The 24,701-nt window shown below is 40.3% G+C and overlaps 2 protein-coding genes across 2 annotated transcripts; both read right to left on the bottom strand.

Annotated features, from left to right (window-relative positions):
- Nucleotides 1-48: 48 nt before the first annotated feature.
- cfap65 (cilia and flagella associated protein 65) lies at nucleotides 49-18,138 on the bottom strand. Its single transcript, XM_017691679.2, has 33 exons — nucleotides 18,046-18,138; nucleotides 17,045-17,122; nucleotides 16,490-16,668; nucleotides 16,210-16,312; nucleotides 15,841-16,007; nucleotides 15,488-15,687; nucleotides 13,412-13,536; nucleotides 12,689-12,911; nucleotides 12,225-12,493; nucleotides 11,685-11,882; nucleotides 11,143-11,532; nucleotides 10,452-10,589; nucleotides 9,130-9,369; nucleotides 8,379-8,603; nucleotides 8,111-8,257; nucleotides 7,530-7,695; nucleotides 7,241-7,369; nucleotides 6,554-6,767; nucleotides 6,285-6,413; nucleotides 5,933-6,109; nucleotides 5,777-5,843; nucleotides 5,540-5,650; nucleotides 5,053-5,244; nucleotides 4,384-4,533; nucleotides 3,999-4,142; nucleotides 3,316-3,432; nucleotides 2,997-3,134; nucleotides 2,840-2,887; nucleotides 2,459-2,679; nucleotides 2,112-2,237; nucleotides 1,731-2,021; nucleotides 551-685; nucleotides 49-349 (listed from the first exon to the last, which is right to left on the bottom strand). The coding sequence occupies exons 2-33, from the start codon at nucleotides 17,114-17,116 to the stop codon at nucleotides 184-186; spliced, it is 5,397 nt and encodes a 1,798-aa protein (XP_017547168.2). The 5' UTR covers nucleotides 17,117-17,122; nucleotides 18,046-18,138; the 3' UTR covers nucleotides 49-183.
- A 674-nt stretch (nucleotides 18,139-18,812) lies between these two features.
- On the bottom strand, nucleotides 18,813-22,904 carry mnx2a (motor neuron and pancreas homeobox 2a). The gene is made up of 3 exons (XM_017691455.2): nucleotides 22,244-22,904; nucleotides 20,476-20,636; nucleotides 18,813-20,313 (listed from the first exon to the last, which is right to left on the bottom strand). Exons 1-3 carry the CDS (start codon nucleotides 22,599-22,601, stop codon nucleotides 19,969-19,971), a joined length of 864 nt encoding a protein of 287 aa, XP_017546944.1. The 5' UTR covers nucleotides 22,602-22,904; the 3' UTR covers nucleotides 18,813-19,968.
- Nucleotides 22,905-24,701: the final 1,797 nt, after the last annotated feature.

The raw sequence follows: 24,701 nt of genomic DNA, 5'->3' as shown, positions 1-24,701 counted from the left end.
AATGTAAAGAATTTTCATATTGCAAAGCCAAAGATAGAGATACAAGGTTTTGTTCAGACATCGACAATGTTTTCATTTCAAGAGTGAATTGCTTAATGTCTCATTAGACAATGTTTTTTTGTTTATAATTTATTAAAAATTGGATGCACAGAAAATACAGTGAAGTTGAGTGTACTACAGATGTTAACTGTGGGGAGAAGATGAGTGCTCAAGAGACTCCAGGTTGGAGAGAAGAACAGAGGTGGGCCTGTAAGGGCCTGGGCTGGTAACTAGGGGGTGCTGTTGATCCCTGGCTCTCTCAGACTCCACAAGTCCTCTGGACTGTCTCCTGGAGCCAAAACTGTTTCTGCTATATAGGCACAGAGTATGGCATTTTACTCAGGTTGTATTCTCTAAAACAATTTACACAGTGAAAGCAGTGGAAAAACCTACAAACTGCATTTGTTATATTTTATTTAAATTTTAATAATTATTTAATTTATTTATATAAGTGATTAGTAGAGATGCTGAGTGAAAGAGGCAGGCAAGTGAGTGTGAGTTAGTTTGTGACCTGGCTGAGCAGGGTGGCAGAGCAATGATGCGAGGGCGAGCTGTGAGAACCAGCTCTCCTAGAAAAGCCTCCATCATCAGATTCTGTAGAGTATTAAGTAGAATCTCCTCCATCAGATCACTGAACTCAGGGCTTCTGTAGAGAGAGAGAGAGGGGGGGGGGGGTAAGAGACAGCATAATAAATACAATAATAGTTTCATATGACAGTTAGACTATGACAGTTATTAAATCACTGAATAACCTAAAGTTTCAGATTTTTCACTGATTGGTCGAGCTGTTGACATTATACATATAATGATAATATTATATATTATAAATATACATGATAATATTATATATTATAAATACGAATATGTGTAAATTTTTAAGTTACACCCGGATACCTGGTATCTAGTGTTGTAAAACAAATTGCACAATAATACATTACGTTATGCATCAAATTAAACACTAACATAATTAGGAAGTCAGAGGAGAATTATCAAGTTTTTATTTATAGTGGGTGGGACTACTTTGGAAAAGAACATCACACACTGACTGCAAATAGGGGCAGCAAGTAGGTATTTTAATATGTCTGTTATAAACTTCAGATACAACATGGAATGTCTTTTACAGGCTTAAAATGTCTGTGTTTAATCAAGAAGAGCAAAATATATTCAGCTTAATATATAGTTTAATATACTACTAGAAACAAGCCCTATTAGACATTAGTTTTTTTTAGTAGAGATGTTTTTTCCATGTTTTTCACAAGTTTAGATTTTTATTGTCTTAACTGAAGGCCTAGCTCTAACAGCCCTGGTCTACCACTGGTAAGCTGGCCTTAAAATGAGACTCATATTATTTTTTTCCTAATGGACTAAATCAGGGGCATCCAATCTTTTTCACCAAGGTGTAGGGTGGCTGCAGGTTTTCACTCTAAACAAGCTAGAGCAAGCCTGATTCTACAAATTCAAATACTTAGTCTCTAATTTAGTCTTCAGTAACTGATCATGTGTGCTCCAGTGGTATTGGAAGGAAAATCTGCAGCCATACCAGCCTTTTGCAGATAATATGTTTCAACAAATGTTCAGAACAAATGCTCTTATTTGTCCTGCTGCTGTTAATGTTTTTGCTTTTTATTCCCGTAAAACAATACTGCAGGAACATGATTATGCTGGTTCTGAATGGACTTAAAGCAGCTCACCTGCGAATGGATTCCTGCACCTTCATTCTCAGTTCCTGGTGCAGCTCCTGGTGGGGGTCTGGCCTCCATTCACCCTCAGGCTGTGGTTGTGTGTTTTTAACAGTGACGGGCCTGCCTGTATGTTGTGGATTTAGACAGGGGTTGTCAACTGGACACGGGGCCTGAGCAACAGGGGCAGACTGGGTGGGGAATGGCAAGGGAGAAGCAGGACGTAGTTGGGTAAAGTAGGGCACTGGCTCAGCTGAACCATTCTGCAGAGCCTGATGGAACTGAGGGTCATCCAAAAGACTCCTAAGGGAGGAAAGTGCTTTGTTTATGCCCACTGTTAATCATTTTGTTTGCTTAATAGTGAGATGAATAAGGGTGTCTGCATGTGTGTACCTGAGTAGTGATGTGAGGGTGTATGTGAGGATGTCTCTCTCAGGGCCATTTGTGAGGGGTAGCATGTGTGTGGAAGGAAGCTTACTCTCATTTGATCTGGACTGGGAAAGCTTTGGCTGCAGAGACCTGGAGAGGAGTTCAGGCATTTATCAATGAACATGCAGACACATTGACCGTCTCAATCCTATGAACAATGACACTTGAAGGCTCTCCATGGAATGTCATATGCGCCACAGACACACATTTATCCTCTTTCGACATTTCTTTAGCCCTCACTAACTTTATATAATACAATCAAAATTATTTATAGGAAAAAGTCTTTGAAACATGTTTTTCAGAGTGCATACCTGTAGATATGATGCTTGTTGAAGTGAGAGGGGAAGTGTGACTGGTACTCCAGCAGGGAGTGTGAGCGTGCAGTCACTCCCAGATGAAGAAGTACAGGGCGGGGAGGCTCAGGGCGTCTTCTCCCCACCTGCTGCTGGACTTTACTCACCATTCGATTCTGCCTAGCATTTGACCTTTCAAGAACAACCTCAGTGCTACTGCTTCGGATGGGTGGCAATGTCTAAAACAAAACATAAACATAGACCTGTAAATATTTGACAATATATTTGTGCAATATACTGATGTTTTTTACAAAATATCAGTGACTTTTAAAATCTTTATTCTTTAATGATTTAGATACTTGTAACATATACTTTATTCCTGCAGGGTTTGTATTATACCTTGTATTTTTGTTTTTCAGAGGGGAGTTTCTGTTCTGCTATGCAAACCTGAGTGACAAAAAGTCAATTTATTTCAGTGATCATATGTAGCGAGAATGAGTATGAGTATGAGTGAGAATATGTAATATGTATATTAGAATAACAGTTAAAGCAGGACCTGAGTAGGTTTGCTCTGTGAGACTGTCTGCATCAGGTCCTTTTCGCTTATAGTAAATTCATGTTTTTCTCTCTCTTTCTCCACCTCCCATTGCTGTAGCTCTCTCTGGTACTGAGCTAGAGCCTCCTCTAGTGTAATCTGCCAAACACATGGAAAAGCAAAGATTTTATTAGCATCACTCTGTTTGATTAAAAACAATCAGTGTGTTTGGAGGGGCAGAGTTTGATATATTTACCACACATAACCATGAGAATGTATGTGCAATTGAGTGTGTGATAGTGTTTGTGAGAGTGTGTATGTGCCTGCATGTGATACTCACTTCACAGATGAGGTCTTGCTGGTAGAATGTGGGGCTACCTGAGGTGTATATTGTAAGGATGCAGAAAGCACTCTCGCCTGCAGCTAGAGATCCACTCACTGGATGGATATCTACTGCCTACAGAGATAGAAATCCACAAATATGTTCATACACTATGGAAATACAGACTTATATGTAAGCACTGCAGCATATTGTCAAAACCTCTAATATATAACAAGAAGAAACTTTACAAAAGGATGTATTATAGGAGAATGAAAAATGTTCTTAACTTGTGTTAATGTGACTTAAGTTTAAATGTAAGCTAAAATTATAAAAGCTATTTTCAAAGCAGTATGTTCATTTGAAGAGATCTCTGCTTTAAACATTGCTATGTAATATATGTAAATGTTTTTTAGGTCTTTTACACCAGCTGCAACATATTGCAATGCTATGTTGACATTATACTAGCAGTTATGTATATCCGTATTGTACATCAGTTCTACTTTAATATATAAAGTTTGTAGCAGACATTGAAGTAATGGGTATTAAGCTCATCTTTCCACACTTATTTTTGAGCCCCAACATGTGATGTCAATCTATAAAGACCAAAACATGTTTTTTAAATCTCCTGCCAAATCCATTATCTTATGATAGAAATGATAGGTATCTTTAAATGTGTCCTTGAAAGTTCCCATTTTACACACCTGCTTGTCATCTTGCTCCTTAAGCTTCCATGAGTACAAGATTTTGTCACTGTGGGAAACATTGGTCAAAAACAGGATATGTGTGCTCCGAGAGCAGACTGGAATATCACCAAATGACACTCTCTCCTCTGACAAGAACGCCACCTACACATACAGAAGGGAGAAAAACTGCCCTGTAAGCCTAAGAAGTAATGTGGAAATGCAAAAGGCAAACATGCAGGAACAATGAGCACTTTATTAGACTAAGACCAATAACAGTTTTAAAATACCAGGCTAGAAAAAAAGAAAACTATGCACATGGCATACAGCTGTTTCACACAAACTGCCAGACTATAACTATTTGTAGCTTAAGTTGTATTTTAAATTACTTATATTTCCCTTTCACCTGTCCAGGTAAGGCCACCTTCTGGGTGCCTGGCACGGCAGGATATCCATCATGAAACTGAAAAGGCACAGAATCTCTCTGATCAAAGCCATAGCCCTCAAAAGTCACCAGCATACTGTCTCCTTCAAGCACGTATATAGGGATGTCCACCTAAAAACAATCAAAAAATCAACAGTGAGTTAAAGAAGGACTGAAGTATTTATAGAGAATAATTTTATATACTTCCCCATACATATATACTATATACTTCTTATACAATTTTCTACAATTTTCTTTAATTTGCAAACATAAGTGTCACACAGGATTTTACACTGAGGCACCTAAGCCAACATTACATCTGTCTATGTTCTGAGTTTTGCTACTTCTACATTGCATTCTATAAGCGAAGACTGAGAGTAAACATTCATGTAGATTTTTCTTTGCTGCTATATGTGTAAAAAGAACAGTGTGGTAATCACACCTGTGACCTTCAAAATGTTACTGCGTTCCATCCATTCAGCATAAATCTAACTTTCCACAACATCTTTTATCAAGGATTAATGATTGAAAACTGTGTACAAGCACACTTAACATCATGCACACTGTTATAGCACCCACAACAGCAATGTAAAAATGAAAAAAAAATTAGATTAGACCAACGGACAAAACAGCTAGTACAGAGGAACTAACGCTGTATGTTTTGGCCTCTAGGGGAGAGAAAACCCAGTCCAGTGTGACTGTGTGACCAGGCTGCACTTCTCCATCTGGGTTCAGGCACTGCAAGACAGGGTGGTTGAAGTTGTCCTTCTGCAGCTGCTCCAGGGGAGATATGTCCACATGGTACCTCAATGGAAGAGCTCCCCCATTATACAGCTCATACACCTACACACACAAATTGAAAACTTGTCATTAACCAGAAATGAAAGAAACTCATAGAACTGAATCGATTATAATTCTGTAGTTAAAAAATAAGCTCTCCTTTATTTCTGTATGCTGTACATTAAATTATGTACATTAAATGTAACTTAAAAAATGTTACATTTAAAAATATGAAAATGTAACAGATTTCAATCTTCTCATTCAGTAAATCTGGGCATTTTGCTGCATATTGACATGAATCAGGGGTGGGAGGAGTAGGGCTGTCAGTGGAAGCTGCCTGAAGGACAATGACCCAAACCTGTTTGGGTGGGTAGAATCCCCCGACAGCCACAGGAGCAAACACATGTCGATTGGAGGGGATGTGAATATATCGTCTATCTTTCTCCACTGTCACACCCACAAAATTCAACTGGGGAGAAAAACCAGACCAGGACCATTTTCATTCATTTTTAAGTCCAAGTTCAAGTGAACTGAAAGTATGCAAACATTCTTGTTAAAAGTCAAATTCAACAGCAAGGAATGCTACTTGACTTACCAAAATCTCTCTACCATGAGAGAGTTTCAGAAGGACCGGAAGTCGATAAATTCCAGCAAAGTCATGCCTGGGAGAGAAGAATCCTTAGTCTCAGTGTATCCCTAATAACACACTGCTAAAATGAGGAGAACAAGGTGTCTGGTGTTGCTGTCTGACCTATAAGACAACTGTACTGCCCTCTGCTGGCCAGGCTGCAGTTTGCCAGTGCGTGGGGAGATGGAAAACAGTCTGTTATCCTGCACCTTCATTTGATGGAGCTCAGTTGGGGTGAACTCTCCACTTTCAGCCCAATACTCCAGCTCGATCTGCTGGTCCTCTGGGAGCAGGAACGACCTAAGAAAGGATTAATGATGTTCTGATCAGTTATCCTTGTCACAGCACATATGTTTTTACATTATTTGCCTGTTTTAAAGATTACAGTGGATTCCTTGTTTAACTTATTGTTGTACATGCACTGTGTTGATAAAGTAGATAGATTGGCAGACATGGAGGGGCGGGCAGTACCCACCACTCTACATGGATGCTTCCAGTGTTCTCAAACATTAGCAGGACATTGGAGGGGTCCGCACCGAGAGGGGCAGCGCTGAAGTTAAAATCCAACATGGTCGAGGTGAAGATGGGTGGACAACGACTCAAGCTGTAAAAACACATCAAGAGAAAACAGGTAAAAGGGTATAATTTCACACTTTTCACAGCCTGTGTCAACCTCGAATATAACGTGTACATTAAGTAAAAAAAGAGAACCTCTGATTTTAGGCAGTGCCAGAATAACACTACCTGTGTCTGGTGGGCACTCTGTAGGTCAGCTCGGGTGGGCTAGGGTCACTGCGCAGGTAAGTATTGAGTGAGTCTAGAGAAAAGAGTCTCCAGAGTTGCAGCTTACTCAACCCCTCCATGCTGCCACTACTACGGACATCTGTCACTTCCAGAGTTGGGTATACTCCCTCTGCCTGGACCTGGCACAAAGAGCAGGGCTCCCCCACTACCAAGCCTAGGGAATGATCACAGAGAAAGAGAAGGGTAGAGTGGAACAGACAGAAAGGTGAAGATGCTGGAAAAAAGTTACAGGTATCTATACAGTACCCTATACATAACGCTATGCCTGACTACAATAAGACTCAAAAACAATAAGACTCAAAAAACACCTTTTTCTAATTAGTGAATTAAATTTTAAGATCCAACAAGATATGACAAGGTATCTGACATTGTCATTCAATGGCACACACACAGTTTGTATAGTCCACACAGAAAACCACTGCCAATATAATGGGACACTAAAGTAGTCACATGAACCTAAGGTCACAATTCCAGTCATCAGCTAGGGTATAAAGCTCCCGGGCAATGAATTGTGGAGTAGTGGCACAGCATTCTCTGAAGTAAAGCAGCACCATTGAATTATGAGCATTCATGTGATTGACAACATGAAAAACATTCAAAACTAAGTTCTGAATAAAGGTGCAGTACCAGAGGCATTCAGGATGTGGTAGCGGATGGTCCAACAATATCGAGCCCTGCGAGCTGGTCTCACGGTTGTGCGGATTAGCAATCTGCAGCGAGCTGGGATAGTAGCCTTCATGGTGTCTATCTCCAGAGCTGCAAAAGGAGAAGATAGGCACTTATCAGCACAATAGAGACGTCCAATATAACATTTCTCTCATGGAGAACTAGCAATAAATCTTTGTACAACATAAGTTCTTGCGTTGGCACAGACTTGGCCTGTAATTGCTGTGAAGTGTTTACAGTGGTCTCCTACCACTAGGATCTTGGAGCACTTCTTCAGAGAAATGTGGGGCAGTGATGCTTTGAAGCACAGTCAGAGAGAAGCTAATGGCGCTGCAGCCACTGTTCATCAGAGGAATCTCAAATGATTTACAACCTCCAACCAGTACTTCACCCAGATCCAGAACTGAGCAATCTGCCTGGAATCACAGGACAAGACTGTAGACTGAAGATCAGTGACAAGCACAAATTGTACAAAGACACAACACGAAGAGAAACGCACAACATGCAAAGAAATCAATTGGTAGAAATTACTTTGCTAATGCTATTGTCTATGTTAAATGAAAATATGTAAGAAAACCCAGTCTTAATGGAATCCCTGCTTTGTGTTTGTAGGCAAAAGAGGAGACATTATCATGATTTGAATTTCATGAAAAGTTTTTAGAAGAACTGTAAAAAAGTAAAGACTCAAACTGGTTGATACAGAATGTAAATGGCATGTAATGTAATTAACTACATAAATTATGTTATTATATTTATTATTATATAATTATATTTAAATAGTATAGAAAAATGACAACAATAACTCTAAAGGTTCTTAAGGTTAATACATACCTGTATAGAACCTTTGGCAGCTAATCCAACAATCTTGATGGACAGTCTGGATTTCTTGCAATCTGGTGTCTGGACAGGCCAAAAATTAAGCGTAGCCTTCATACTATGTATCTTTTCCTCCAGTGGTGTGAAGGACCAGGTCTGAACCTAAAAAACAACAAAAACTCCCTTTAATTTTATTTAAAAAGGCAATAATGATCAAGAACAATCAGTCATAAGTATCAAATGCATATCTTAACATGCCAAGTCTTACAGCATCCTCACTCACTTGGAACTCATTGGGCTGCAGTATGCCTGAGTCTGGTTGTACAGAAAGAGCTTTCTTATCTGAGCCACACACCCTCCAGAAGAAGTTCACTGGTACCCTGCTCAAGTTCCTGACCCTCAGACTTCTCTTAGAGCAGGAGCCCATTGCCGTAGGTCTGAAGAATAGGGTCCCATCACCCTCCAGAACCATATGCAGTTGCTCCACAACACTCACCACATTCAGTTTCTATAGACAAAGAAAACTCAGGGAAACCAGGCAAGCTGCAAGACCAAAAACCACAATGCAATAAGTTACATGATACTTTTTTAATCCCACAAACGGGGAAATTCCACCTCAGCATTTAACCCATCCATGAAGTGAAGCACCACATACACACTAGTGAATACACACACACTAGGGGACAGTGAGCACACTTGCCCGGAGTGGTGGGCAGCCCTATCCATGGCACCCACGGAGCAATTGGGGGTTAGGTGTCTTGCTCAAGAACACCTCAGAACACCTCAGTCATGGACTGTGTGCACTGGGGATCGAACCGGCAACCTTCCGGTCACAGGGCCAGTTCCCTAACCTCCAGTCCACGACTGCCCCCAAATGGCTCAAGAACACCTCCGTCATGGACTGTCGCCACTGGGGATCAAACCAGCAACCTTCCGGTCACAGGGCCAGTTCCCTAACCTCCAGCCCACGACTGCCCCCAAAAAAACAAGTTGCCGTGGCTGGGATGCATGAAGATTTGTGCTTCTGAATATACCTGTGTGTGTTTGGGGCTGGCATTAAGCTGCAGAGTCAGCGGTAAACTAGCAGGATGATCTTCAGCAGGAGTGGATCTGAGAGTGAAGATCTGATGGCTGCCAGGTGGTACCAACCCACTAGGGGGCAGCACACACACAGCAGGGGACTCCTCTGGGTCCAGTCTGAAAATGATGGGAAGGTTGCCTGTGTTCTGCAGGAGAACAGTCCGGTAGCAGACTTGACTCAGAGCTGGAAACATCTGAAGAACATAAATTACAAACAGAGTAATTAAACAGACAGTATGACATTCATGGAAAAAATAAGTAAGAAATTCTAAGAAAAATCTAGCAAGATTCATTATTCAGATCTGTGTACTTTGTATGTACATTCATATGCAAAAACTCAGACAAATGAAAAGTTTTCTTCTTTTCAATTTAAATTAAATTAATATATGCCCTATAAAAACATAAATATGTGAATATATGTCTGCGAGATGTAGTGCACAAATTCAATTTATTTGTAGAGTTTAATATATTGGAAAAATGTAAGACATAAATATAAAATGAGCTACAACTTTTTGTCTATAGAGGATGTGTACTTACTTTCACTTAGAAAATCAACAAAACCTTTGCCCCAACCTTTGCATAAAACTGTATATTCTCTCTTCCAGTGGTTTATATCTCAGTGGAGACCAAGAGTGAGAGTCCTAAATGCTTGGACCAACTGTCACCTTCACAGCTTCTTTTCAGAGGCCATCATCCTCCCAAACAAGGACCCTTCTCACATCTCTCTGCTTTAAACAGCTGTATATCACTTTATTACACAGATTACACATACTGTAATGTACATGACCACATAATCTTTCTGAATAAGAATCTTTTTCACGTTGCCCTAGCCAGTGCACATCTGCATTATAATATATTGCAATATGCATACACACACACATCATCTAAACCACTTATTCTTCTGGGTTTGGGGTGGGGGTTTGCTGGAGCCTATCCAAGCTGTCATTGGGCATAAGGCAGGATACACCACAGAGAGGTCACCAGTTCATCGCAGGGCATTATTGCAATATACATATAACATTTAAATTTCAATTAGCTGTACATATTGTTTATATAGGTGTCAACATAAAATACTTTTTAAATAAATATATATTATATAATATATTATATACATAATATATTGTATATTTTATGTTGACACAAATATGGCAAATAAAGATTCTGATATGTACTTTCACTACTTTGAGTACAGACACTTCAGTCTGTATGATTTTTGTTTATGTATTGTAAGTGTTACAGTAATTGCTTAGAAAGAGTGCTTGTTTGCATGACTTACCACTTGAGGGTGCTGCAGAGAGAAGCAGGGGATAAAGTGCTCATTTCCAGGCTGGAAGGAGTGAGCGCTTACCCTGACCGTGAGACACCAGGGAGGACACAGAGTGCGGTCTTCTGTTTGTCGATGGTCCCGCAGAACCTGCAATCCACATGACATTCACAGACAATCCATCAGCAAGCATTTATTATATGGCAGAACAGCACCTACTGTATGTAAACTGTCCAAAAGTTTGTTGACACCTGTGCATTCTATATTTGTCCTGAAATCAAGGGTAATAATAGGGAATTTTTGTCAGGGAACACTAAAACATTGCAGTAAGGATCTGACTGCACTCAGCCACAAGCGCATTAGTAAAGTGAAGCACTGATGTTGGGTGATTAGTATTGGCTCACAAATGAAACTTCAACTCATTCCAAATGTACTCGATGGAGATACATCACACCAGAGAACACAGCCCCACAAAACAAGTTTTGTTTGCTCCTCTAGCTGATGTTTGCTGTTGGGCATGGTGATTTTAGGTTTATGTGCAGCTGCTCCAGAGCCTCTCATTCTATTTCCAGCGATTTTCTATAGAGATCACACAAGCTATGTATGCACAATTAATAGCTATACTGACACGTAATATATGTAAGTTTGTCATAAATATAAGTGTCCAAGCACTAGAGTAATCAAATCCAACCCTGGACTTTACCTTGTAGAGAGCAAAGCACTCAAGCTGTGCTGCATTGAAGACATTGTGCTGTTTGGGTGTATAGGTCACCCTGAAAGCTGTGGACTTTAACGGGCTAAGGTCACAGGTGAGAGGAGTGATGGAGAAAGGGGAATCAGCAGGAGGGGTCCACAGCAGAGTCAGTTTGCCTTTAGTGTGGTTAGTGATGGAGACTGATCGAGATGCTGGCCCAGCATTGAAACACAGTTCAGAGGGTCTCACTGTGACATGGTGCATGGGGAAACAGTTGGGGTCTCCACTCTCATGAGCGTCTACTTCTGCCTCGTTTGTAGAGTTGTTGTGGAAATACTCCTCCATCGCGCTCCGCTTAGAGAGAGGCAGTTTGGACAAAGAAGTGTCCTCTGATGAGTCCTAAAAAGCAGAAATTATACAGTCGTGCTTCTATTGTGCTAATTAGGTGTTTTTTTGAAAATATCCAAAAATGGGACGTTAGATACTTTACTTTTACCCACATCTATATGACACATCCATACATACACAAAAATGCATGCACACACTCAAACCTCTTGAAATAGTAATGCCCCGTTTTCATCCAGTTGCAGTTTATGTTCAGCCAGCATTGCACTGAGAATATCAGGTGGGTAGCAGGTGAGGCCACGGAGCAAGTTCAGTCTGTACACATACAGGTGTCTGGGGTGTAAGATGGCTGGCTTCAGCAGTTCTGAGTGACAGGTGCCAATCAAGTCCAAAAAAAGTGGCTCCTTCAAAAAGTAAGACACATTATCATTTACAAAAATAATAATTAATAACTGTATTCTGTATTTGATAAGGGTTCTAAATTGTTTCTGCCTATATTGCGATGATAAATTACTTCATCACATTATCTGTACAGAGCTAATATCAACTATCGCTACAATGTGATCACGATTAAAGTAAATTAAATTAAAGGAATTCAATTGCATAACAATTTTAAAAAACATGTTTACAGAGGAATTAAAGTATATAAAATAAAGAAAGAAAAATACTTAAACAGAAAGTAAATAAACACACTTTTTTTTCTTTTTGTGGCTCAGTTTTTTCATAACTATGCCACTGTAACAAACCCTGTGCAGTATGAGGCAGGCTGGTCTCTTGTAATATGTTATTGGATGATGGGGACGAAACCGTAGATGTAGACTGAAACTGCTATTAGCTGGTAAAGTTCCACTAGGCTGGTCAAGAGTGAAGACACTATGGCTGCCAGGATCCATGTCAAACTGGTAATGTGCCAGTACGGAGGAAGAGTTTATGATGTGAATAATACGCATGGCTTCTACTCCCTCTTCCACACAGCCAAAATCCACCACAGAAGAACTTAAAGAAACAACTGGACCTGAAAGCATCAGGGAAATAGATACACATTCACTCTAGTCAGTCATGTCTACCTGGTGTATCATTACAGCTTTATTTCTGTTATGGCCCACAGTGATTGAACAATCCATGAGGATCCCGAAGGATTTAGAGAAAGAGGGCTTACTAACAGCTTATGCCTTCTTAGCGATTTGAGTGTTCTCCTTGTATATCTTACCTATGCATGAGCCAGTGACTTTGAGTAGATCTCTGCTGACCGCCCCAGGGCAGGTGAGGCTGAAGTACTCCATACTGGTGCTGTCCACAGTGAGAGGAGTGAAGCACACAGGCACTTTCAGTACTGAGTGTGAAGCCACGTGCCCCTCATGCACATCACACTGGAACACAGATTCCATTAGAGCAGCTTTCCGTAAGCGAGTTAGAGAGAAGGAGGTGCTTACCTGCCAGAGGGATAAGACCCCAGTGTTACACAAATAAGCCAAAGCATGGTACTTTAAAATAAGACAACCCTTGTGTTCATAAATGGTTTACAATTAATGGTTAATTAATGGTTAATGGTTAATTAATAAAAATATAATTAATGGTTGTTAATTATGTCTTAAAAACCATAACCTTTTAGAACACATAAATAAAAAAGGCAACAATGACCTGTTGTTTCCCGTAATAGCACACATTAATTTATACTGTTAAATAACAACTCCCTTTTGCACTTTTTATTAATGTGTTATAACTGCTTATTAATAAAATTTAAGTGTTTATGACCTAACTAATAACCATTAACAAACTAATTTTAAACCATTCCTAAACCCTTCATAAGGGTAGTCTTATCTTAAAGTGGTACCCAAAACAAAAGAGTAAAGATCACAACCAAAAGTAAACAGCATTAAAAAGTTTACATAGAGACAAGCCATTGACTTCACTGAGGATCACAGTGACTCACTAAAGATGGGTTGTAGATCTCAAAATGTTTTTCCAGGGAGCTCCCAATTGCGATGCTGCCAAATTCAAGCAGCCCACAGCCTTCTTCCTGGCCAGGGGAGATAATCTGAAGATGAGGGTACTTGGCTAAAAAAACATAGAGGAAACAGTAATATGAAAACTGAAGAATATTAAATTGTCCAAAGAATTGATTTTTTTTAAACCGAGAAAAATTATATTTAAGTATAAGGAGAACTTGTATGCTTAGAAAGCAAAAAATTCCAAAGGATTTGAACAATTTAACTACATATACACTCACTGGCATTTCATCAGGTACTTATTCTATATGATTATACTTAATAATTATACAAAAACTGGACTGTATGCCAGTTGGACTGGGCTGTACCCTACCGGCAAAGTAGGTGTGTCTAATAAAGTGGCCAATAAGGGTAATAATGTGTAAGAAAAAAATAAACAGTTGCCTGATAGACACATTCAAATGTGACACCCATTAATACACTGCTCAAAAAAATAAAGGGAACACTCAAATAACACATCCTAGATCTGAACGAATGAAATATTCTCATTGAATACTTTGTTCTGTACAAAGTTGAATGTGCTGACAACAAAATTACACAAAAATCATCAATGGAAATCAAATTTATTAACCAATGGAGGCCTGGATTTGGAGTCACAAACAAAATGAAAGTGGAAAAACACACTACAGGCTGATCCAACTTTGATGTAATGTCCTTAAAACAAGTCAAAATGAGGCTTAGTATTGTGTGTGGCCTCCACGTGCCTGTATGACCTCCCTACAATGCCTGATCCCTACAAAGCATCTGCCAACTCCTGGACAGTCTGTGGTGCAACGTGGCATTGGTGGATGGAGCGAGACATGATGTCCCAGATGTGCTCAATCGGATTCAGGTCTGGGAAACGGGCGGGCCAGTCCATAACTTTAATGCCTTCATCTTGCAGGAACTGCTGACACACTCCAGCCACATGAGGTCTATCATTGTCCTGCAATAGGAGGAACCCAGGGCCAACCGCACCAGCATATGGTCTCACAAGGGGTCTGAGGATCTCATCTCGGTACCTAATGGCAGTCAGGCTACCTCTGGCGAGCACATGGAGGGCTGTGCGTCCCTCCAAAGAAATACCACCCCACACCATTACTGACCCACTGCCAAACCGGTCATGCTGAAGGATGTTGCAGGCAGCAGATCGCTCTCCACTGTGTCTCCAGACTCTGTCACATCTGTCACATGTGCTCAATGAACCTGCTTTCATCTGTGAAGAGCACAGGGCGCCAGTGGCGAATTTGCCAATCCTGGTCTTCTCTGGCAAATGCCAAGCGTCCTGCACGGTGTTGGGCTGTGAGCACAACCCCCATCCCCTCATACCACCCTCATGGAGTCGGTTTCTAACCGTTTGTGAAGACACATGCACATTTGTGGCCTGCTGGAGGTCATTTTGCAGGGCTCTGGCAGTGCTCCTCCTGTTCCTCCTTGCACAAAGGCGCAGGTAGCGGTCCTGCTGCTGAGTTGTTGCCCTCCTACGGCCTCCTCCACGTCTCCTGGTGTACTGGCCTGTCTCCTGGTAGCGCCTCCAGCCTCTAGACACTACACTGGCAGACACAGCAAACCTTCTTGCCACAGCTCGCATTGATGTGCCATCCTAGATGAGCTGCACTACCTGAGCCACTTGTGTGAGTTGTAGAGTCCGTCTCATGCTACCACGAGTGTGAAAGCACCACCAACATTCAAAAGTGACCAAAACATCAGCCAGAAAGCAGAAAGGTACTGAGAAGTGGTCTGTGGTCCCCACCTGCAGAACCACTCCTTTATTGAGTGCGTCTTCCTAATTGCCAATGATTTCCACCTGTTGTCTATTCCATTTGCACAACAGCATGTGAAATTGATTGTCAATCAGTGTTGCTTCCTAAGTGGACAGTTTGATTTCACAGAAGTTTGATTTACTTGGAGTTATATGGTGTTGTTTAAGTGTTCCCTTTATTTTTTGAGCAGTGTATATTAATAATTATTGTATAATTAGTATGACAGCAATGTAAGTTTGGTAAGGTCAATGAACTCACACAGTCCTCTTAATAACATGGTGCAGCTGCTTTCGCCATTATCCCCGAATGTGCAGGTAGCTTCTGTCTGGTACACTAGTGCTTCCTGAGGTTTAAATGTAACAGTGACCTTGCGCCCTTCTCCTGGCTCCAGAAGCCCACTCACTGGTGAGATCTCAAACGGTGGCTCCACCATCCACTGGAAACCAGTCCGCAATTTACTAGGAGATAACAACAGGTGAATTACATTGATTTTTCATTAATTCTACATTGACAAACTCACTATTTCTTAAAGCAGTGGTTTCTAACCCATATCTCCATGAACATAGCTAAGGGTTGCTTGCACAACAGAATGTCTGTTGATGTCTCCACACCTGGTATTGCGGAACAGAAAGTTGGCACTTGAGCTGTGTTGAACAGCACAGGGAGGCAGCTGTACTGAGTCGGGCAGCTCCAAGGCATGACACAGCATCACTGCACGGAGTGATACCTGGAATGACCCCTCCTTACAGCGGAACTCAATGTTGTCCACATACTCACACTACAGAGGAATGACAATAAGAACAGTCAGTTATTAACTCATGGTACATAGATACAATAACACAAATGAATAAGGTACGTAAGATAAAATGGCTCCTAATGTGCTTATGACTTTTATTTGAAACCAAGCTTACAAACCCACAAATCATGGAAGCTATGGCGCAGTCATAAAATGAAAAAGGTTCAGGGAGGAAACAGTATACCTTCTGAAGGGGGCGAAAACTTATTGGTAGCGAGAAGGATGTCCCGGGACTCAGAATGATGGTCTGAGGAAACAGTGTGTTGAAGAATTTGGACACAGGTGGTCTGAAAATAGAAAAAGTCTAATTAAATTAAACAATATAGGTCTATTATATCTTTTTTCTCATATTGCAATAAAAGGTGAGATCATTTGCACAACAATCAAACAAATACATCTTACATATGTCCTTAGATTTCAGTGTTCCCTGTGCTGCCCAGAATCACACTGAAGGTGAGACTGACCTGAAAGTGAGTTTCTGCAGTTTCCCATGCACATTTTTAAGGATCAGTGATTTGGTATATTCTCCTCCCAACTCCCAGCCCTCCCAGACAAGCTCAGCACAAGTCTCCACTCCTAAGAAACAGCTGTGCTTGGGTGCTCTTTTTTTCGGAGGGTCTTCTGATCGATGCATACCTGAAACCTGCATTTCACATAGACAACCAACAAGTAACCCTGAGCACTTTTTTATATATTGCAACTGATTCACAAAATCAGAACCTGCATTGTTAAGAAATAATTGTTAGATTAATTGTTAGAAAATTGTTGCTAAATTGTTAGAAAGTTAATTTGATGATAAAGCCTTAATACTGACAAGTAGGCTAGAGCCTGATACAATGTCCTGGGCAACTTTTTATTGCCACCAGAGGGCAGCATAAGCAAATTGTTAATTATAGTCAGGCTTTAGATTGGTGGACTGTGATTGAAGGCAAGGTGGCTGAAGATAATACTATTGATAACATAACCCTTAGCAAGCTGTATGTCTATAAACAAGTCGGATGACACTGCAACTATCTTACCTTTCCATGCGTCTTGTATGGTTCCCATTGAATTCTATCGCTCAGAGAGTTGACTGGGAAATCTGCCAGCATTGCAACCTGTTGGGCAAAATGTTTGACCTCTTATTCTATACGATTCTCTCAGTCACAGGTTTCTCTGATCTGATCTATCATTAGTCTGAATACCGTAATTTAATTTCTTTGGAATACTAATACACCAAATGTTTTGGTTATTAAAAGATCAACGTATTTGTGTGCAGCTGAACAGAACAGACCACTGCAGCCACCTTCTTGATTTTTATTCGATAAAAGAAACATCAGAAAAGGCAATTAGTTTAAATATGAAAAAATAAAGAGAAAATAAATCAGATTTAAAAATAATTATGCAAGGCATACTAATAAGTTAGCTAACTGTGCAGTATGAGCCACTTTAGGAAATAAAGTGATTAGCTAGCTAAATTCAGTGATTTACCAGAGGACTGTATTGCAAAAGTAAATATTGTTTTAATTACTCTTAAACTCGTCAGTTATATGAATTAGACCAAAATTACGATGTCTCCAGTATAAGCTACTGAATGGGCTATCTTCGATGAAACTAATGTTAACATAAACATAAAGCGATCAATTTAACGTTACCACAATACCGGATGCTTACATGCAACAACTGGCAGAGTTAGCTAGATTAGCAAACTTCAACGAGGTTGAAGCTGGGCTCATATTCACCAGCTACATGCTCCAATTTCCCGGTTCCACCTTGAATAGTCCAGCTGTTAGTTACATTCCATGCGTCTATAATCTAAATAGCTACGCCGGAGGCGCCAGAAAGTAACGTAACTGCGGCACCATTTAAGGTGGAACGGGAAAATTCGAATAAGAAGCTGGCTTCTAACTTCAGCCACAGTTATGTAGCTAGCTAACGTTATTTGTTAAGTAACTCGGTTGATTAAAATCGCATTTGCTCTCCATTTGGTTAGCTGAGCTTATCCACAGACAAAAGCGATACATTACGTTATGAGTCTTACCTCATTAATAATAATAACACAATCCAGTGTCGTAAGTTAGCTGATAGTTTAGCGGGTGCTCGTTTGTTTGACAGCAAAGTTATGTTTCCTCTCCATGGCAACGACGGAAAGAGAGGAGGGACATTCACTTAAACCCAGTGAGCAGAAACCAATCGCGTCATTTCCCAAAAGCTTCAGAGAAAGGTTTGGAGAATTTGTCTTCTGCTTCTGCGTTGGCAAAGTAAACAGCGTTTAACAGACTTATAAATACAAGCTTTTTGACGCTGAGAGAAGATGGACTGCTGCATCTTTTCTGCTCTCATATTAAAGTGCTGCTCTCATAACAGAGCCCCACACCCAATAAAGCTCCTCTTTTGGTCCCAGAAGCATTTCTCCACAAATTAAATGGGCCTGTGACATCAGCATAAGGAGCTGATTATTTTACTCCCCCTTCATTAACTTAATTATTTGTCTATCAGTAAACCTGCCTGAGTAATTCATATTTGAGAGCCATGGCCATAAATAACAAGCAGATTGCCCATAACGCACTGCAGATTCTCTGGTGCTTTAATCACCATCTTTGTCAGCTGGAGGTTAAACAGGAGAAAAGGGAGGGCTGGAGGAGAGAAGAAGGAACAACAGTGCTTACTGCTTTACAGTGACATATGTTTACAACAGAAAAAGCCCAGGGTGGTCTTCAGGACAAACAGGTTTTTATACTGAAATCCATTAATGCAGACAGAGATACTCACAAGAAGAACAGAGACAGTAGTAGTGGAAGTGGAATTAGTTTTTGGGTCATCCCTGTTTATTTATTTATTTTGCTTTTAATTTAACAGTGTTTCAACACAATAATTGTTGCTTTACTTTACCATGAATAAATTAGATATAATCTATAATACTTAAATACCATTAAAGACAACACACCGATAATAAACATGACAGAGCCTACTGACTAAATAACACGCTGCTCAAATGATGCCCTTTCTCAATATTTGTCAAGGATTTACCAGTTCTGTTATGCTATTCAGTCAATGGATTCTGAGAAAAAAGGCAGAGTAACAAAAGCTTAGCACTGCACAGTAGCCCTCTGTTCATACAAATGCAGTGCAGTTCATATCTACACTTGTTTTTGTTTACACATCTGTACAGATCAGTATCTACACAGGACAAAAGTAAGCATTCTGGAGAAATTCTCCATTCTTTGTTGAACAAATTTCCATTTTCCAAAATGCTCACCTGAATACAGAGGACAAAGACATTTTTACAGTGAGAAAACGTTCCTATTTGGGACAAACTAGCAGTTCATAAGATGGCCTTCAGAGAATTAAGTGCGAAGTAACAAGAGAATCAATAACTAAAATAATACGGCCTTTCTACCTATATATTGTACAGAGGCCATGTACATTCACTGACCAATTTATTTAAAACACCTGCCTTATAGGTCCATCTTGCTGGTGTACAGCTAAAGACTACAGCCTGTTGCCATGCACAATCATAATTTATGTCAGCTGTCATCTAGATAATCCCAGTGTGGACATCCCTGATCTAGCACGTAATGTGTCATTAAAAACCTCAACAATGCATCAGTGCTTGCATGACACCCATTGTCAGTGTCACTGATGGTTTAAGACTGATTCACTACCCAAACAATATCTGGTCAAAAGTGGCCTTCTGTTCATGACCTGACCAAAATGCTGTAGAGGATGTCAAAAGTCTGTAATTGTACACCTGCTGTATATGCTGGACCAATAAAATGCATGAAATGTCCAGTGACTTGAAGCAGAATGCAGGTGTTTCTAATACTGTGGAAGCTGAAAGTAGACTGAGTAAGGGATTTTGGTGCGTGGTTTCAGTCTTTCCAAGAAGGAAGTCTCTGATAAAAGCTGTAGAGGCAGCAAGCTGTTGAACTGCACAGAGGAAATCATTTAGATTCAGGACTCTTCAGAGTCCTACTCCAGTCTTCATGTCCACTCCGATCTCTTCCAGGTCATCATCTGAATAAGAGCTGTGAGAGCTGTAGCTTAGCTCGGAGCCGTGCTGGGCAAAGTCTGAAGAGTGAGACAGACCCACATCATTTAGGGCCCCTCCAAAACCTTCATCCTCCTCCTCATCCTCCTCCGCCACCAGCTCCTCATCATCGTCCGGTGCACTGCATCGGCGAGCATCTGCAACCTTGCTGGACCGCTTGCTCAGCTGACCGCTTTCAGTCTCCACGTGGGCCGCCTGTTCTTTGGCTTTGCGGCTGCGCTTCCATTTCATGCGCCGGTTCTGAAACCAAATCTTCACCTGCAAATAATGCAATGCAAGACCTTCAATCATGTAATGCAACTGTAACACCACTGAGGGTTTTTAAATGTCCCTGTACCAGTGGTCAAGAAAACACTCCTACATGGTCGTGAGGAGAGCATGACTGACTGATGTGTTATGTATAGTTGCTAAACTGCTCACCTGTGTTTCTGTCAGCATCAGTGAGGTGGCCACTTCAAAGCGTTTGGGCCGAGACAGGTACTTGTTCAGCTTGAACTGGTTCTCCAGCTCCAGCAGTTGTTGACTGGTGAAGGCTGTCCGAGGTCTACGACACTTTCCCATCAGGCCGGACTGAGGTGCACCTAAGAAGATATGACAAGCAGAGAAGAAGACAGAAAGAAGCGGACAGAGAGGATATTAGAATAAGAAAAAATGTAAAACGTACCGTATGCTTCCCTTGTCCTTCTATCTCTAATGATAAGAGCTTTAGCTGGGTTTATTGTTGATGAGAGGTTGCAGAGATATTGCTTTTGTGGGACAATAAAACACCAGAGAGAACCATTAACTTAATGAAAATTCAATAAACGCTACCAGAAAACTTTACTGACAAAGTACAGTGGGGTTTAAGTGTTTCTTTATAGTTTCCTGCCAGGCAAAGGCAGTTTTAATAGAGCTGTTCTTTATGACGATATGAAAGGACTAAAAATAAAAAGCTTACATTATAGTTCAGTTAGCAGTAAACTCTGATTCAGTAATGGTGGAGAATATTTACAGCTCCATAGGGTCCCTCAACTCAGCTTCATTGGATATATCTAACATAAAATCAATTACTCTTCAATTGATAGTTTAGGGCTGTTACTCATCCACATTGTCACTGCCTTGACCCAAACAACCCTTAGGTTAAAAGAATGGACAAATGAATGAATGGCTGGATGGCTGGGTATGGAGGGATGATTAAGCAGGTAGGTTTACAGAGGCACTTAGCAAACTCAGGTATTGGTCCTTACTACAGTCCACTAAATACGTTTATCATTTGACTAGACTCTGGAGGAATATATATATATTAACAAGCTAAATTATTTTCTCATAGTATTAATGGTAATAATGCTTTACATGTGACTTTCAACAATTTACCATGAGAAAATGTTATTTACAATAGAGAATCAGCTTTAAAGGAGTCTGAAAATAACAACAACATTAATACTACTAATAATAATTTTCCAGTTTAAAATGATTCAGACTTTTGTAATATAATATTTACAATATTCTAATAGTGACTCAGTTGAAGGACAGGTAGCCTATAACTGCTGTAATCTAAATAAAGTAAAATAATATTCGTACAGCTACATGGTAATACACTTTATTTGACATATATAATTATTTAAGACTACATTATTACTATTATTATTATTATTATTATTATTATTATTATTATTTAACCTTCAGGATCTCCCTCTGAGATTCCCTATAAATAATATTATCCCAATTCCTGGACCAAGTATGATGGATAAAAAATCTAATATTAAATTCTTTAATTTAGCTTATTCATATAAAACTATTTTCACATGAAAAATATAAAGCATATCACCATATTTATTATCTTTCAATATATTTAAGCTAGCTTGAGCAATAACTGTCTTGATGATAGTTTTATTAGAACACACACATTAAATCAGCGCGATTTTCAGTCCAGTCTGCGACTCTGTCCTGGTTAACCTGTTACTGGAGTTTTAGAGCAGGAAGCCAACATATTCTCTGAACCATCCTACACTGAAAAACGGCTTTGAATTAGTGTGATTTAAATGTGTCAGTCTGACAGGCGTTATTAAAAAGTGCTATCAACACAATTCTTGCGAAAACATCAGTTGTGTTGATATGTCATTCATACACAGCCCATACACAGAATCATGTGGGCTGAATGAAAATCACCGTCGTTCTCAGTTACTCTAGGTGAGGATGAGGCACGTACCGGTGAAGTGCGCCAGTCTGGGCAGCAGCGCTCCGGCGCGGATCCACGGCTCCAGGTGGAAATGTCCCGCCAGAACCGCGGCGCGCACGTGCTCCGGGTGGGGCTGCGAGAGGGGCGCGTGCGGGACAGCGCACATGGGCGCATGTGGAAGAGAGTAGAGACCCGCGAGCGAACCGGGGGGCAGCGGGGCCAGAGGCGGGGGGGAAATGCTGAGGAGCCCGGGTTTAGCCACCAAACCGCGGGGCTGCGGTGACACATCCGCGAGGTCGACAGAAGAGAGTCCGGCGTCACCGTCCCCCACCATCCTGCACTCCTGCGCCAGCAGAGCGTCGATCCGGAAACTCTTTGACTTGTCCATGGGGAAGGAATCCTCCACGATGCTTTTCCGCAAGTCTTTACGGGCTTCGGAAACACTCTAAACGTCCTTAGAAACGTCTTTATATGTTTCAAGGTCTTCACGGTGTTTTTTTTATCTAAAATGTCCTTTCTTGTAAGTGGCCTGTCTGATTGCGCTGAGTTTTAGAGGTTGTATCTGTCTGTTCTCTGTGTGGTGCTCTCCCTCATCGTGTCTCTACAGCCCTCAGCGGCGGCGCTGCCAAGTGAAGGTGCAGCTCCCTCTTTTACAAGCGTGAAGTTTTTTCCCCACCCGTATTCAGGAAGGCCACTGGGCTCTGATTGGCTCACAGGCAGGTCGCCGAAGTCCTTAGCCTCACCGTAGCAACTGCAGAACAACTGAGCGCCAGTTGGGGGCGGGGCTTATCGGAATGCGGGTGGGGCGCGCTTTGTTTCTGACAGGCTAATAGCGTTGTAATAAACGGACTCCACGCGCTGCAGAGCTCTTCAGCTTTACAGAGCTGAAGAAGAAATGCAGTGAGTTTGTTCGAACGTGCATTAATTCCAGGTTAAAACATTTCTTCTTCTCTTCTTCTATTCTTTCAGCTGATTTACTTTGGCGACAGCTGTGATCACGTTGGAACAGCCTAATGTGCGCAGGTTGACTAATCACAGGTAACGCGTTACTTTTCCAGCTCATGTAGATTCAGTGCGAGTTAGTCACTGTTTATTTCAGGTGTGTTTTCTATTACTAGAACAGAAACACTAAACCTGGAAAAATCGTTGAAATTAATGAATATGCCAACAAAATGAACGAATCACGTACCATTACTATATAATAAAAAAATAAAAACGTACACAAACAGACTAACTAAATAAAAAAAACTGGCAAGCTAAAAAATAAATAAAATCAAAGTGTAATAATAATAATACCAACACTACTAATAAAAACAATGAAAATAAGCTAATGAAAAAATGTTTATTATTATTACAGAATTATGACGCAGTACGTAACACAGTATTAATAATACTGTTACTATTACTATTATCAAAATTTGAACATATATGAAAATAATGAAAGTAAGAAAGTAAAAATAAACTAAATGTAAACATAAAGAAAAATCCTAAAAATGCCAAATGGCACACAGTATAAATTCTAATACATAGACTTACAGGCTATTTCCACAAATCTGGTTTAACTGTATCAAATTTAGCTGATCACTTGCCATACAAATGATAATAAACATTGAGCTGAATGTCTTTGATAAAATGCAGACCACCAGAGAGACAATTGTGTTCATATAAAGAATTACTAAGCATCAAACAGCAGAGAAATGGAAAGAACTGAGAACAACACTCACACTGCTTCTGCTGTAGGTTTAAATTTACCCATTTGGGCAGCTCGATGACCTTGATGATGAAGGATTATTGGCAATTTGACCCTTCCCACCCTGCATGTACAGGTGTCCTCAGGTGGGTGTTTTCTCACAGAGAGCGGGACACACACACACAGGTCACCACAGGTCACACTGAGCAGCCTACTGGTCAACACATGCTCTTTATTGTGTTTTATAACTGACTACACATTAAGAGGGTTCTCGTATCTAAAGCTCAATTTCCCACCATTATAAACTCAGTGTAATAAAACAGGCAGAGTGGGGTTAGTTTTTCCACTAATCACCATTAAAGGCAATTTGGTTACCTCATAGCTGATTAGAAGTTTGTTATGTGATAGCAATATATCATCCCCTGCTTAGGAGGGACATCACACACAGTCAGTGTCTCTTACAAATAAACATTCATTAATAATGATTAATAAAGTTTATTAAGTTTATTAAGGCATTGATTGGTATTGTGTCCTATATTTGCTTTGTTACTGTGAGCAAACAAGAGGGATTGATACCATAGTCATTAATTAATTCTAAACACAAACATGATTTCACCAAAGGGCATCAAGGAGCATGTATATTCAGCCTGGATGTGAATGATGCAATATAACATAAAACAAACACCTAGAAATCCTATGAGCATACTTCATTAAAAATCTGCATTTTTTGCCAGGGAGAAATCTGAAATATACAAATATCTAGAAAGAGAAATGGCAACATTGAAACTAATATTGTGT

The sequence above is a fragment of the Pygocentrus nattereri genome, chromosome 6 (assembly GCF_015220715.1).
Source record: "Pygocentrus nattereri isolate fPygNat1 chromosome 6, fPygNat1.pri, whole genome shotgun sequence".
NCBI classification, from domain to species: Eukaryota; Metazoa; Chordata; class Actinopteri; order Characiformes; family Serrasalmidae; genus Pygocentrus; species Pygocentrus nattereri.
Note: the sequence above shows the minus strand (reverse complement) of the source record. Positions and strands in the feature narration are given on the sequence as shown.